The sequence below is a fragment of the Thermomyces lanuginosus genome (assembly GCF_041956635.1).
Source record: "Thermomyces lanuginosus strain ATCC 200065 unplaced genomic scaffold VTN49scaffold_24, whole genome shotgun sequence".
Lineage (NCBI taxonomy): Eukaryota > Fungi > Ascomycota > Eurotiomycetes > Eurotiales > Trichocomaceae > Thermomyces > Thermomyces lanuginosus.
Genome location: NW_027192358.1, coordinates 682,430 through 697,836, shown reverse-complemented (window position 1 = coordinate 697,836; position 15,407 = coordinate 682,430). Strand labels below are relative to the sequence as shown.

At 52.0% G+C, this 15,407-nt stretch overlaps 6 protein-coding genes across 6 annotated transcripts; 3 read left to right on the top strand and 3 right to left on the bottom strand.

Moving 5' to 3' along the window:
* Positions 1-189: 189 nt before the first annotated feature.
* On the top strand, positions 190-5,828 carry VTN49DRAFT_2180 (uncharacterized protein; the record flags this gene model as incomplete). Its single annotated transcript, XM_069409877.1, has 4 exons — positions 190-257; positions 307-1,267; positions 1,324-4,389; positions 4,446-5,828. 4 exons carry the CDS (start codon positions 190-192, stop codon positions 5,826-5,828), a joined length of 5,478 nt encoding a protein of 1,825 aa, XP_069269937.1.
* Positions 5,829-8,898: 3,070 nt separating this feature from the next.
* On the top strand, positions 8,899-10,130 carry VTN49DRAFT_2179 (uncharacterized protein; the record flags this gene model as incomplete). Its single annotated transcript, XM_069409875.1, has 4 exons — positions 8,899-9,016; positions 9,076-9,418; positions 9,475-10,031; positions 10,087-10,130. 4 exons carry the CDS (start codon positions 8,899-8,901, stop codon positions 10,128-10,130), a joined length of 1,062 nt encoding a protein of 353 aa, XP_069269936.1.
* Positions 10,131-10,295: 165 nt separating this feature from the next.
* On the bottom strand, positions 10,296-10,502 carry VTN49DRAFT_2178 (uncharacterized protein; the record flags this gene model as incomplete). Its single annotated transcript, XM_069409874.1, has 1 exon — positions 10,296-10,502. One exon carries the CDS (start codon positions 10,500-10,502, stop codon positions 10,296-10,298), a length of 207 nt encoding a protein of 68 aa, XP_069269935.1.
* A 109-nt stretch (positions 10,503-10,611) lies between these two features.
* VTN49DRAFT_2177 (uncharacterized protein) lies at positions 10,612-11,611 on the bottom strand (the record flags this gene model as incomplete). Its single annotated transcript, XM_069409873.1, has 2 exons — positions 10,612-11,394; positions 11,453-11,611. 2 exons carry the CDS (start codon positions 11,609-11,611, stop codon positions 10,612-10,614), a joined length of 942 nt encoding a protein of 313 aa, XP_069269934.1.
* Positions 11,612-11,965: 354 nt separating this feature from the next.
* VTN49DRAFT_2176 (uncharacterized protein) lies at positions 11,966-12,627 on the bottom strand (the record flags this gene model as incomplete). The annotated part of the gene is made up of 2 exons (XM_069409872.1): positions 11,966-12,560; positions 12,623-12,627. 2 exons carry the CDS (start codon positions 12,625-12,627, stop codon positions 11,966-11,968), a joined length of 600 nt encoding a protein of 199 aa, XP_069269933.1.
* Positions 12,628-14,103: 1,476 nt separating this feature from the next.
* Positions 14,104-15,012, top strand: VTN49DRAFT_2175 (uncharacterized protein; the record flags this gene model as incomplete). The annotated part of the gene is made up of 3 exons (XM_069409871.1): positions 14,104-14,241; positions 14,345-14,595; positions 14,658-15,012. The coding sequence occupies 3 exons, from the start codon at positions 14,104-14,106 to the stop codon at positions 15,010-15,012; spliced, it is 744 nt and encodes a 247-aa protein (XP_069269932.1).
* Between the last annotated feature and the right edge of the window lie 395 nt (positions 15,013-15,407).

Here is a 15,407-nt window from a genome sequence, read left to right as displayed (position 1 = left end):
AACCCAGATAAGAAAGTTTATTTTGTTTGCGCTTCAAACTTTCGAGAGCTCAATAGACCTTCAAGAGCTTCACATCGCGCGACCTCTCCCAACCTTCCAGTCTAATTTTTCTAGCGGAGAGGTACTGGTGCGGATCCGAAGTTTCCTTTTGACGGGCCTGTGCTGGATAATGATCTGAGTGCGTCAGACATGGCTCCGGTGCCGGAAGCCTACCTCGCGTCCCTGGACAAATGTTTCTCTGGGGACGCCCAGCTCCTGTAAGCCGCCCAAAGGCACTTTATGGTCCAATGATTCTGACTGCGATAGGTCTTGGGAGCGAGTGTTTCTCCACTTATGCGACCTCCAGCATGACCAGCCCATTGCGGAGAGCGCCAGATCCTTTCTGCGACACGCGCAGAGCATTGGACTACTCTCGAACTGTCTCGCGCCATTTCCACAGCCGTCATCAGCGTCGAAAACAGAGTTCGAGTCGAAGACGGCTGCGATTCATGTCAACAACTCACCCAACGCAGCATTCAAGCTGGACGAGATCAAGGCGGATGCTTTGTGGCTGAGCCAACAAGCCGGTATAGATGAGGTGACAGCGCTCCGGATAACGGTGCTCGAATGGCAGAGCAGGCCCAATGCGCGGTTGCTCGGGAGGTTCTCCGAGGAGGAGGTGACGAGTCTACAGGATGCGACGGGCGTGGACAAGTTCCGAGTCTCGCTAGCGGGACCTCAGATGATGGATATACTGAAGAATGCGCAAGCTGAAGACGGAGACAATGCTACAGACTTTGTCTCAGAAACGGCCCGTCGCCTGCGGCTGCGGCATGCGTATCTTTCTGAAAGAGTGCACATCCTGAAAACTGCCCGCAAACTACGAAGCTGCTCCCTCCGTAACAAAGTTCCATGCGATGTGTCCTGGGTCGGGGATACGGGAACTGCCAACATGATGATCGCGGAGGCGGACCTACAATCCATGGGAGAGGAAATCTTCAAGGACAAACAGGACGAAAAGGAAAGCCGCAAGTTTTTGCAGGACGCCATCAAGGCGGTGGAAAGCCGTTTGAAGGAGTTTCAGTCACGGAACGGCTGGTTGAGCGCATCAGAAAGCGATGAAAACACGGAGATCACATGGCGAACGGCTCTCATGGATGAGACTGCACATATTATGCAACTTATCTTTCTGCACCTCCAGTCGTCGGATAGTATTCCGGATGGTGACTTGGTTCGATCTTGGCTGAAGGTCATGTCTGACTGTGCGTTCATGGAAGCGATTTCGATAGTGAGTGCCAGGTCTTTAAAATCATTGCCGTTGGAGCTTATTGACGTGTGATATAGCCATGCGAGGACCCTCTGACTCTTATGCTTGCATTGCAAGCAATGGCCGCCGCTACAACTCTGGCATTCTTGAAGCTCCCGCTCTCTATGGGGGTTGTTTGGAAAAGCGCCACTCTACGAGAAGCTGAGGCAGTCGCCGATTCCTCCCCCTATTTCTTTTCTCGGCAGCATATCACGGAAATCAATGAGATGTTTCTGAACGCAGTCAATTCTGGAATTCTGAGCGCAAGCCCTGGAGCATTTGCATGGGGGACCATCCTTCATACGATGCGGGATTTGGCATTGTCGGCCAAGGAAACACTCGAACTGGAACAGTTCCAGAATGCTGTTGACTCGTTCCAGTCCAATGTTCCTGCAGATCTGCGCAATTCAGAGCAAACGTTTTATGAGGAGCTCCTGAACATTGCACGTATTCCGAGCTTCGGCGACGATTTCATTGCTCCTTTAACTGCTGGTGTTATGGACCAGGGCCAGCTTTTCGAGGTTATCATCAACTTGGCGTCCAGGGTCGAAACTATTTCAGGCATCGATGATTTAACCTCCAGCTTATGGATTCGCAGTTCTCTGCTTGCCGTGATCCGAGTTAGTTCCTTGTTTTTAGACTATTCCCCGGAGATCGTGGGCGCAACATTAGCGATATTGAATGGCTCATCGGATTCCTGGCGTGGCCAACCAGAACCAATTCGCTATCCAAGCGACCCGAGATACATTTTCCTCAAGGATGACGAGCTCATGGACAGGATATTCCGGATCTCCCGCTCTCGGTTCCCATATGAGTCAATACCGTTCCTCAAGCTGTGTCGCGCGCTAACAGGAAAAGTTGAAGTGGCTGGAGACGACAATTCGGCTGTTGTGAGGGCGCTGCTATCGATGGAAACTTTCACCCAGATGGTCTCTCCTGACTTTCAGGGATATGAAACCATCCGTGAGGATGAAAATGCCAACTTTGTGTCTCTTATCCAGCCTCTTCCTTTGATTCCCGGCAAGGAAGCGCAGCCAAGCTCATCGACAGAAGGCGCTTTAGTCCTTGCGTCGTCGTCGCTGCAGCCGGCTACCACAGGCCAGGTTGTTTCGGAGTCAAAACCTGCTGTAATCATGTGGTATCACGAGTATTCTGGCCTGGGATTCCTTGGTGCCTGCCTGGAAGAGTGGGCAAATACAGGGGGGAGTTCTTCGGGAGTGGATGAAGATGCCATTGCGGAGATCATTGATACCATCACTGATCTGATGACGAGTTCTCATGAGCACAGTCCACGGGCAGTTTTAGAGAAGGCAAGCGATGAACTGACACATCGTGGTGACATCATCTCGGTTGTTTTCGATATCTTTGAGCGGAGCCTACAGAACGCCGGCACTCAGTCTGCAAGGCCGGCAACATTGGAGCGGACAATCTCCTGCCTGAGATTTATTCGTGTTCTCCTGTCTTCCTTCCCCAATCGCGTTTGGCCGTTTCTATCCCGTAGCAGCCTTCTAGGTCCCGGCGGCCAGGGAGGACGTATGACGGCGATTGTCTCGGCGTGTGAGGTCACGTCTGGAGACTACCCATTCCTGCTTGGCTGCGTTGATCTGTTTGCCGCAATCATCGAAGACATTATATCTCGTGCAGCGCTCCGGAGAACCACAGGTCGCACCATGCCACGAGATGAGGATGCCGTCAACTGGAGTGCCGGCGTGCCATCTCACGTTCTCAGCCAAATCCTGTTGGGTTTTACACGAGTCATGGTTGAGGTGTACAACAGCAATGCGAACTGGAGGTTTAACGAGCAGGAACAAAGACTTCAACTTGACGAGATCCTTGCCAGATGCTTTGAAAACATTATATACTATGCTCATGGCATCGATGAGACCGAAAATCCGTCAACCAAAATCACAGGGGTGTTTCATGAATCTGCATCATATATCCTCAGCATCCTGCGACCTCAGTCGATTGCGGAGTTGCCACTCAATCCTGTCCTCCGCATCATCATTGATGGACTGCAAAGCCCGATGTCAACCGTGTACGTGCGCCAAAGGCGCATTGCTGAAGAGCAGCTCATGTCCACTCTCAAGCTTGCGGTTAGGCTGATCCAAGCGGGCCAACTTTTGAGCTCGCCGACATCGCTGCTAGAAAGTCAGCTGTTCAAAGCTGCACCGGTTCTGGTGAAGCTCTATGCGTCGCACGACCGCTGTCGTTTGTTGGTCGTAACCCTGCTGGACTTGCTTGTTTCACGAGCTGCCGCAGATGCAGAGAATGAGCCGCCATCTTTACTAGGTCACCTGGGCGCGGAGACGTCGTGCCACTTCCTGGATGTCCTCGCCCAATTCGACAAGCCACTCAGTGACACCGCCCTGTATGTAGCCATTTGGGGGCTGCTGTCAACCTTTGTCAGCAAACGCCAGCAATGGCTGGCGGTATATTTGCTGACCGGGTCATCACCGCGGGAATCACTGAAAAAGGATGGCACCAAGGCGCCTGCGATGAGAGGAACACCATTCCTGAAGACCGCACTGGACTCGTTAGCAAGTATCAGCCAAATGGAACCAGAGACAGCGCTGGCGCTTCTCGAGTTCGTTTCCCACGCTCAGGAACATTGGCCATGGGCGACGCCTCACTTGAAGAATCATTCATCATTCTTCAGCAATTTGGTGGATTACGTTGCTCACATGAAACTGAGTGAGAAGCCGGTATCTGCTCAGATATACCTCACGAAGATTGCCGCCACGACTGCAGATTTGTGTGCCGTGTACCTACATTCGGCAAAACAGGCCAGAGACTCGTCTTTTGTGAAGACACTGGTCCCCTTGGTTTCTTGGTACACTGAGAACGCTGTTGACGTCGCGGGATATAATGCTTCGCTGCATGCCAACCTGAAGAAGAACTTTGAGAAGAAATACAGCGGCTCGAAGCTACAAAACTTTAAGAGAACAGCGCTGGAAAAGCGGCCGCTGGGTGGTGATTATTACTACGACATGTACCTTGCAGAGAAGATGCTCTCCTTTGACAACTACTGGAGTAAGAAGAACAAGGGGTACGCGGATGAGCTTGAGCGAGCAAACTATAACCTGTCGCTTGTGGAAGCGCAAGTGGTACGTTTGAACGCGATCGCTTACGGGTGGCGACACCGATGCTGACTATATTGCAGAGCTTGTTCAACAGCTGGAAATTCTTTGCTATTGAGCACGCTGCGGATTTCATCCAGGACAAGGAGGTCCAAAGGGCGATCGTCCGTGTCGTCAAAAACACTCTGATCGCCAACACCCGCACGATACCGCAAGAAGCCATCTTCAACCGGCTGCAGCAGTCGCGTGTAGAGTTTGCACTAGCGTTGCTGCAGAAGCTTGTTGAAGTGCGCTCGGATCAGCGAGAAGTGTATGATTTGCTGCAGGTCGTCTGGGATGCGATGCGCGCGCGGGGCACAACGTACGAGAATGCCCTGATCCACGATGATACGGAGTACTACCGCTCGCTTCTGAATGTCTTGTTCCTCGCTCTGCAGTTCCATATCACCGGCCGGCCGGCTCCCGAATCCGAAGTCACGAAGGGCAAGCCGCGATTGACACACGACTTGACCATCATTCAGGAAGTGGTGAAGGTGGTTGTCGCGCAGGGGTTCCGGTCTTTGACGACTCATTTGCACGACGAACCGCACAAGGTCTCGCCACGGGACTTTGTTATCCTCACGGCTATCCTGCAGACCACGTTGCGGGTCAAGTACGCCGAACGCCTATACGATCAGATTGTGTTCCATATGGAAGACAATGACGCGGCACGGTATGCCACGACTCTCTACTCGTGGGCGGACCAGCTTACGGTGGAGGGAGATCCAATCTACGGTGAACTCAGCCTGCTGTTCATGGTGGAACTGTCGGCGATTCCCATGCTTGCCGAGTACCTGGCAGTGGAGGGCGTGCTCATGAAGCTGTCGTCCAGCAGACTATCGCGGGTACTGTCGCAACCCAAGGGTCATGGCCCATTTGACCCGGTGCCGCGCCTATACGCAATCTGGACCGAGGGCTTCCTTCCCTTGTGCCTCAATCTACTGTACCACGTCAGCCGAGCGGCCCCTGAGGTAGCAGCCTTCCTCAACCAATTTGAGGGCCAACTCCAGCGGGCGGCGGACAGTCTGGCTGGGGCGCACGTGTCGACATCTGCCGCTTCGACTACCAGCAGCAAGAAAATCACCCTCTCGATGGCATCGGAAATCTACTCCCTGTCTCTGATCTCATTCATCCTTCAACGGTATCGTGAAGCGGGCCCGAGCACGGGACTGGACAGCCAGTCCATCCAGGAGCTGCGTTGGGATCGGTCGCAGGTCAAGGAAGACATTGAGGAGCTGCTTGGGCGAAAAGCGAGTCTACGCAGCCGCATCGTCGCGACGAACGACAAGGAACTCGAGATGCTCCGGCAAAAGCCGGCGCACCCGGCAACGTCAAGCACTGGGGCAGAAAACCGTCTCGAGGAGAAGATTGTCGAGGAGCTATCAAGAGCATTGGTTTGTCTATCTGGCGGAGAGACTAGTGAATAAGTCGGTTCAGAAGACGTCATGATTATCGTGATGGGCGTTCTGCTGGTTTTTGTTTTGTTCGATGTTATGGTTTATATTGTCGTGTAAGTCATGAGCTATTCAAACACATTAGAAGCTGCTTGGATCTAAAAACATATCTCAAGGGTAATATGCGAATAGTATTCTGTAGATCTAATCCCTACCGCTCCATTCTTTGACATCCTAAAGCCGAGAGTTCTGCGTTACCTTTGCAGTTACACTGCTGTCTCACATGTCTGACCCGAAACTTATTCCATGCCGTCCAAGGTTAGGGTACAGCATCCTTCATACCGAGAACCTAACCCTAACCCTGGTTCACAATCACATGTGGCTCAGTAAAAAAAAAAAAAAGGCTTGGGTAAAGAATCCAGCCTTGATTTCTATTTATTCATGCATCTGAATTCCTTTGTGATTGGCGAGAGGTCTATATATAGAATGAATGGATACCGAGAAGCTGGACGTTGACTGGGATTTAATGTAGCGACAAACATGTTCTTCCCGCTGAGTGGCTCATGGCATGAATTGGTTCGCATGCCAGGATGGTGGTTCATCTTCCTCTCCTGTACGTAGACTCCATCTGGCTCCATACTTTCTCGCTGCACTCATTTCTCGGTCCGTGGATAACTCCATACTGGACCTGCCAAGCAAACTTTAGTTGTCATTCCGTTCCTGAATCAGAGCTTGTAGGTAATGCTGTATTAGAGGACTAAGAATCAGATCCCCTCAATATCATATCGTCTGGTCGTACGATGTGAGGCCAGATAGTACTTATCATGGTCTACGAGGCCTTAATAATAATACAGGATTTGCGCTAGTCAGGAACAGGGAGATTGTAATTGTGGACGATTTGATTGAAAATTTAAGAGTTCATTCGGGTGATTGCAGGAGCGAGAGAGGTCCCACCCGAAGGTCCGCATTCTGCAGACTGCAGTCTCCAGTTCTGCAGCGTGCTCCGGGGATATGGTGGTGCTCCGTTTGGAGTCCGCTCATGCCGGTTGTCGGGTCGTTTGGCCGTCTTTCGTCAACTGGTCTGACCGGGCTTTGCATCATAAATAATAGGCAAATGCGAACCGTCTGTCTCATGGCTTCTTATGGTGAAAAAATCGCATGTCATGCAGCCAGCTTTTGTGCCACTCCCGTGCTACTTTACCGAATCGACCGAGAGAAAATCACGGCAGTTTCACTCTGCGGCCAAAAAGCTTGAGCTAAGCTAGTGGGGCTTAGGTAAGCTTTGTTAAACCTAGTTAGTAAGCCAGTGAGCTCGGAGATGGATTTCCCCGATTCCGGCGCATCATTCTTGTGGTTGTGGACGGTCTTTCTACCGAAAAGCCCTAGACACAGGGTAGCAGTCGCGTCTGCACAGGGCACCGGTTGGTTTGAAGACGACCAGTTCAGTAACATTGAGGGTTTGAGGAGTGAACGCAGCGTGGTTTCTGAACTCCGTCCGGGGGTCAATGGTCCACGAGGCGAGGATCGATGCCAATATGGCCAGCCAAGAATGCCCATCATCTGCCCCCATTCTGACTTTCTGATCATTTGATTCGGCCCTCTGGGCAGCTTTCGCCCTCTTTCATCTTGTTCGACGCGATTCTAATTCTGCCCCTGAAACGTTCACGGATTGCCCGGCGATCAGCAGCGTCTGAGAATTCAAAGGGAAATCCTGGCAAACTACCAATTGAAAATTTGATTTTTGCATGTTCGTGCAGCCGCCGAAGCCCGTTCGCAGATTATTAATCATTGGAAATCAGCCGAGGGTTGAATTCTGGCCTGGTTCATTTATATCCCTGACTCCTGGTCTAGGAATTGGTTGTACAGCAGCTGTGTCTCGTTCGTCTTTGAGAGTGCTGCATGAATCATGATCATGGCAGCGGCCTCGGGAAGTCCAGGAGAACTGGAGACAATGGACCCTTTTGACCGGACTTGGTCGGCCATGTGCCAAAGGACCCAGTGGATAGACGCTGAATTCCTCCACCCTCGTAACTATAGACGGACAATTTGACATCATCACGATCCATTTTAGTTTATCATTGACTGGGGGGGGTTCTGGAAAGCCTCGCGTGGAAGACCGGGAGATTAGTCAGTCCTTGGCCAACACTAAAGCAGCACAACATATTTCCCAAGTTTGTGCTGGTGCCAGCATCCATCCAATCAGAGTGGTAGAAAACAGTGGGGATTCCCTCCCGAACTGCAATTTTATTGGCCAATCCATACCTTCCCCTTTTCCCACGCGCAGGCACCGTTGGAAGTGGCCAGCTTTTCCTCAGCGGCTCCTCTGTTGCTGACATAAGCACGCCTGATGCCATCTCTTGCTTCTTGCGGGCATGGGGGCTCCCAAAAGGCGTTAGAGGACCGCCGTCGGAGGCCAATGAGGAAGCGAGAGCGCCCCACTCATCCGGAGCAAAAACGATCCCTGAAGGGTCTGAGCCAACCATCGGCTGCCCCCTAATCGCGCCCCCCCCCCCCCCGAAGAAGGCCTCCCTCTCTTCCCCTGGACTCTCTTGGACTTTGCCCTTCGCTTTTTCATTCCTGTCTTTAACTCTCCCTGGGGATTTCCGATCAACATCTCCTCTGCGCGAGTCCCGCTGGTCCCTGTTTCACGGGGGGGAACATTCACGATTATCGATTCCTTCATTTCCTTTCGTTTTCGTCCTTCCTCTTTTCTCCCGTCCGCCGCCTTTGCTACCCTTTCAAACCCTTTGATACCCCCGATTATTGACGCTCACGACTGCGCTGGTCCATTCCCTTCCAGCCGGACTGTTCAATTGTAAGTGTCCCTGCCTACCGTCTGTGGCGGGGGTGGTGTGGTCAATGGATGCGCCGGGCGACGGGTTGCGTCGACCTCCTTACATTGCCCGGCATCGATATCCATCCAATGGATGCACCCCCTCGCCGTGGATCATGAATTTCAATCTTTTGCAAAGCCACAAACAAACGCGTCCGATGCCCAATGGTGCTGACTCGTCCAACAGCCTTTCCTTAATATCCGCAGTTTTTATCCCGGACCAACTAATTCGTTCTGATTCGTTAACGAGTATCACGAACAGCCGTCAAGATGGGTTGTGGAATGAGTACGGAGGATAAGGAGGGCAAGGCCCGCAACGATGAAATCGAAAACCAGCTCAAGCGCGATAAGATGGCGCAGCGGAATGAAATCAAGATGCTGCTGCTGGGTAAGACGGGGGAGGACCTTCCGGAAGACGTCGGGAAAGGGAGCTGACGGCAATTGCAGGCGCTGGCGAGTCGGGCAAGTCGACCATTCTGAAGCAGATGAAGCTCATCAACGAGGGTGGCTATTCTCGTGATGAACGAGAATCCTTCAAGGAGATCATCTACAGCAACACAGTGCAGTCCATGCGCGTCATCCTCGAGGCCATGGAAGCTCTGGGTCTGTCGCTCGGTGATCCCTCTTCCGAGTACCATGTGCAGACCATCTTCATGCAGCCTCAGCAGATCGAAGGCGACTGCCTGCCTCCAGAGGTGGGCAAGGCCATCAAGGTCTTGTGGCAAGACGCGGGCGTGCAGGAGTGCTTCCGTCGCTCTCGCGAATACCAATTGAACGATTCGGCCAAATAGTGCGTGCAACGTTCCGCCGAGTGTGCCAGAAGCGAGGAATGCTAACTCGTCGTAGCTACTTTGACTCGATTGACCGCATTGCTGCCCCTGACTACCTGCCGACCGACCAGGATGTCCTTCGATCGCGTGTCAAGACGACTGGTATCACGGAGACCACCTTCATCATCGGCGACCTGACCTACCGGATGTTCGACGTCGGTGGTCAGCGATCGGAGCGGAAGAAGTGGATCCACTGCTTCGAGAACGTCACGACCATTCTCTTCCTGGTGGCCATCTCGGAATACGACCAGATGCTGTTCGAAGATGAGACGGTGAACCGGATGCAAGAGGCGTTGACATTGTTCGACTCGATCTGCAACTCGCGATGGTTCGTCAAGACGTCGATCATCCTGTTCCTGAACAAGATCGACCGCTTCAAGGAGAAGCTGCCGGTCAGCCCGATGAAGGACTACTTCCCGGATTACGAGGGTGGTGCAGACTACGCGGCTGCCTGCGACTATATCCTCAACCGGTTCGTGTCGTTGAACCAGGCGGAGCACAAGCAGATCTACACACACTTTACATGTGCCACCGACACAACACAGATTCGCTTCGTCATGGCTGCCGTCAACGGTGAGTGCTTTTCTTCCCTCTTTCTGACGGACGTTGGAATGCTGACGGACTGTAGACATCATCATCCAAGACAACCTGCGTCAATGCGGTCTGATCTAATGCTGTTCCGAGTAACCACCTGGAAGGTTGCGTCGTGCACGAGTTTACTTTCTGTAATATGGCCGTCGGGACTGTGCCATTTGTAACTGTTTGAATACCATCTTTGTTTCCTTTTGTTCTTGTCATTTTTTTTTCGACTGGCGTTCAACCCGGCTGTCTCCTGTACTATTGACTCGATCCGATCATTCGAGCCGCTCCGGATCTCGCATTTTTATGACGGAACCGCTCCCTGTTGTTTGGTCCCTCTGCCGTCATCGCTTCTTTCGTTTCGTCTTTGTCTTTTTTTTTTTTCCTTTTTTCTTGTTTCTTGTCTTGTCCGGGGAGAAAACTGGGAGGGGTCATGGATTGAAATTTTCCTAGGTTATTGAGCATGGAGGATTGGTTGAATGATATACAGTATTGTAGATCCTCTATCCTTGACTCCGTAATTATTTTACATGCAGTTAATGAAATGAAAACAGTTGGCAGAATCATTCCCTTTTCAAAAACGAATCTTTGGCCCAACAAACACCAACAGAATGGCAACAATCCACAAGGCAAAAATCCAGGCATACATCATCATCCGTCCCCACCAACCCCGACCTTCGGTCATGCGCCGTAGCGCCCCCATGCGCTTCCCCGCGGCGTCGAGACCTGCGACGTTGCGATCAAGCCCTTCGACGGCACGGTCGAGGATGGACTTTTCGGATTCGAGTGCGGTGCGGAAGGTCTCGGTGGAGGATTTGAGTTGTTGCGCGAGGGAGAGGAGCGAGGTGGTGAGGGATTCTTGCTCGCTGCGATGGGAGGAGAGTTGCTGTTCGGTGTCGAGTTTTGTTGTTGTTGTTGTTGTTGTTGTTGTTGTTGTTGTTGTTGTTGTCGTTGATTGGGGGGGTATCATTGATGATGAGGATGATAGGCCGGTTGGTTCTATTGGTGGTTGTATGGGCCCTCGTCTGCGGAGGTTTTGATCGAGGACGGTGTTGGGAGTGTGAACGACATCGCGGTCTTGGGGCTGCTCGGGTGGTGGAATCTTTTCTTCTTCCTTCTTGACTTCGTCTTCGTGGACTTCCTCTTCCTCGCCAAGGAGGTCCTCGATATCTTCATCTACTCGATCGTCCTCCACCTCGTCTTCATCGATGATCCCTTCTAACTGGCCACGTAGCACATCTACTCTCTTTCGATCCCGGCTCAAGGCTGTTAACCGCTCATGCCGCAAATCTGGCGCTTTGATCTTTGCAAATGCTTTTTCGAGCTGCGTGATGAGTGTTTGCGCATAGCTGAGATTCTGAAGCCCGCCGCTTTACGTCAGTCGTGTCCTGAACAACAGGGAAAAGACTGCGTACCGCTTCCACGCGCCGTCGATGATAGACTGACTGTAGAGGTGATCGCTGCGCATCGGGTTCATGGAAGTTACGCTCCAGGCGCTGAAGGAGATGCGAGAGGTTAATGCGGTCGATTTCAAGGTCGGGTGTTGTTGCTGATATTGTGACGGGGTGAGCCATTTTACCCCTCTGTTATCTGTAGGCTAGAATGACAGATATCAAGAGCTGTAGCGATGAACAATTGTCGACTCGTGCTGTTGGAATGGGATCGTGTTTTCTTGCACGCCAGTTTGGGCTCTGTAGATGAGTGCTGTTTTGGGTTAGTTGGCCATTACGAGCTACGCATATGCTAAACTTTTAAAGGCAAATCACTACTGATAAGGCATGAGCGTTGTTATCAGCGTCTCCCACAGACAACACATTCAGGTACCTGCGACAAGAACAACAGAGCGTATTCGTATTCGTGTTCAAACAACCACCAACGCCGTCCCTGTCTAAAAAATTGAAAAAAAAAAAAAAGAAGAAAATAAAACATCATCGAAATTCAATTACCCGTCGCTTCCATACCCGCCCCTCATTCCCCCCGTCGTCGTCCTCCTCTCGGCGGTAGAACTGCACCGATTCGGTATATTTTTGAATGTTTTCCCTTGTCTCAAGGGGGGAATATTGTCGCTGGAACACCGCGAGGGATTCAATCCTTTCGGAGAAGACGGATGCATATGGCGGTAGATATGCCGGAGAGGAGCATAATATCCCGTCCCTCTCGCCCGTGGAATGCCATGCTAGTCGTGTGAATTGAGTGATGGGGTCAACGCCAGGTGGTAGACTGGTGTCCTGCAGCTCGGATGAATCGTTTTGATGCTGACTTCTCCGTCGGGCCAAGGACGCGGCGAGCGATCCACTGGACGGGAAGGCTGCGGGTCCGGCTATTCGGGAGGACAACGGGCAGAGGATATCGCTGGCGGGGGATGCTGATGCTGAGGACAATGACGGCGACGATGGTGAGAAAGATGGGCTGGGGGTGCCTTGGGTTGATCGGCGGCGGAGCTCCCGCTCGCTGTTCTCCTGCATGACTCTGCGGTTCGGGGACGATGTTGCCTCCTGCGGACTGGGACAGCAGTGGTAGGCACTGCACCGAAAAATCCGCTGTCAATGACTTTCACAGAGCCATGGTGTTCCTCCATCACTTACTTCATCTAGCTATTTTGATTCAGATTGACCACGCCGCAGCTATGCATCCCCCTCCCACTCCGGCCGGCAGTGACTGAATACTCGCCGAGTTTTCGACCCAGATTTCTCGTGCGTTCTGCTGATGTTCAATAAATACTCTAGCACCCCCCTTATACTGGTTCGGAAATGGTTCGGTCTGGCCGGCGATTACCGCCTCTTTCTTGCTCTCAAAAAGTTGATGCAGGTCCCAAGACGGATGGCACGATCCGATGGAGCGGGACAAAGCTCAGAACTAATATCTCTATAATTCTACACGATTCGGTGGTTCTGAACCCCGGAAAACGAATCCAGGAATCAAGCTTCAGCCCAGCTCAGCTCTGTCCTCAACGCCATCTCAACGCCACGCAAACGGGGGTTCGGGGAACCGCAGTTACGGGCCGATTGAGGGCAATTGAACCAGAATTAGTGTAATCTTACCACGGCCGAGGCTGCTGATGACTGGATGCTCAGGCCGTGGGAGCATCCTCTTACCAGCTGATAATATGATAAGCTCACGAGCATTACGGGGCACGAGCTTGTGTTGTCGTCCATCATACCAGTTCGTTACCACCGCGCAAGGAACTTGGAAAAATTTCCATCCTTGTGATTCCGACCGTTATTCATAATTGGATAAATTAACTCCTCTCCACCTCCATAAAGCCGCGCCGACGATGAATCAGACAGACCACGTTACAGAAATTGGAGAGGGAACGAAGAGGATGGCTGCCCGGGCTCAGCTGCATCTCAGAATGGAAGCTCAGGTCTCCTTCCTTGATTGGTTGGGGCCTGGCTCCGACTGGACAAATCGGGTTTAGTCGGGTGTGGACTCGTGGGGCGCGCCAACGTTTTTCCAGGACGATCAATTCTTGGAGCCTCTTGTAGATTACGCAGGTCATCCATGCTCTGCTGTGCGGCGCAAGATTGCCTCTTGTTCCTGAATTATCCTGGGGGTGAAGTTCAGTCGTCGTCGTCGTCATCGTAGTCCAAGCCTCTTACGTCCTTATATAGCTGATAGGCAGCACAATTTCTATCTAACAGGGCTGTGTGAGGCTCAAATGTCCTCTTCCAGAGGACGGGGCCACTCCGTATCCAATACGAATAAATACGAGTTCCCTTGCTGGCAATCTCACTCAGAGCCAAGATTACCGTACCGTATCAGTAGCTTACCCACACTCCGCAAGTCCCAGCGCCCACAATTTAACGTTTTCTACAGTTAGTTAACTTAATTTGGCCTCGATTTAATTAATCCTCGGAATGACGGACGATCTCCAGCGAGATCAGAGCGCGCACACGCGCGCGCGCGTCTCGCAGCAAATTTAGCACGAGTCAAAATGGCCGGCCTGGCGGTGCCGAGTTTGCTCCGCGGAACTCGGCGACTTCTATTATTTCATTTCATTCTTTTGTACTCTTCCAACGGTGACGCGTTGAGATAAGTTTTAGACTCCTTAGAGATAAAAACAAACATGACCTCGTTCCAATTATCACACGGCACCTACGGCGCATTCAATCATGAGCGTGCGCGCGATGCAGAGGAAGAATATGATCGATTGCGCAATCTTGCGCGACAAGAGGCGCAGAAGCGAAATGAATGTTTTGATCGCGTGCGTCTACAATTTTTCCCATCCCCCCATCCATGCATACGCGAAAAAGAGAATAAAGGATAAAGCAGACGGTCTAACTTGTCGGAGTTATTGCGGATTATAGTCGCGACGGGCATACGAGAGCGGCGATGGCGCTGCTGCAAAAGAACTCTCAGAGCAAGGCAAGGAACATGCTCGGTTGATGGACATGTACAACAAACAAGCCTCCGAGTTCATCTTCCGTGAGAACAATGCTCCGGGTCGCGTGGACCCAGATACGATCGACCTGCATGGGCAATTCGTCGAGGAAGCGGAGGAGATTCTCGAACAGAGGATCCGGGCTGCGCGACAGCGGGGGGATACCCATTTGCATGTGTAAGTGATGTTACATTCTTTTGTATCATTTTCTTTTTTATGGGTTGCTGATGGAAGGGAAGCATTGTCGGGAAAGGGAATCACTCCGTCAACCACGTCCAGAAACTCAAGCCCCGCGTCGAGCAGGTCTGTCGCGATCTCGGCCTGCGGTATCATACAGAGGAAAATGCGGGTAGGATCTACGTCGATCTCACCGGCGGCGGCTCCGACGGTCATCACCATCAACCGAGTGGCCATCCCCCGCAGCAGCATCACCGGCCGCATCCGCAATATCCTCGCCCGCAACCTGGTCACCAGCACCATCATGAACCACACCCACACCCACAACAACCACAACAAGATGAAGTGGACCAGCTCATTGGCAAAGTCCTGCCAAAGGTGGTCCGGAAACTGGGCGATTGCTGCATTGTCATGTAAACACCACTTGGCATGAAGAGATAAGCTCGCGAGGGTTTTTCTTAATGACACGGTTCTATGATGGGTTTCTTCCACGCGAGTCGCATGAGAAGTCAGAGAGGTACATGTGATGTCTCCCACTGTCGGAGGTCTCGTGGCGCCACGAGACCTGTTTACGGGACTCCCAGGTAGCATTTGACGTCTGAGAGGTCGCCGCGACGCTGGCAACTCATCCAAACTCACCGACATGCCCGGGAGAACTCTATAATCTAACCGCTCTCAGCTATCGACAACAACGCCTCCTACCCTCCTCCGATCATGATCCCGAATTTGAATTGCATGCATCGTTAATATAATAGGCTCACTCGGTTCGGAGTACCATCCGGAAAAAAATAACCAAGAAATATCAAAAAGAG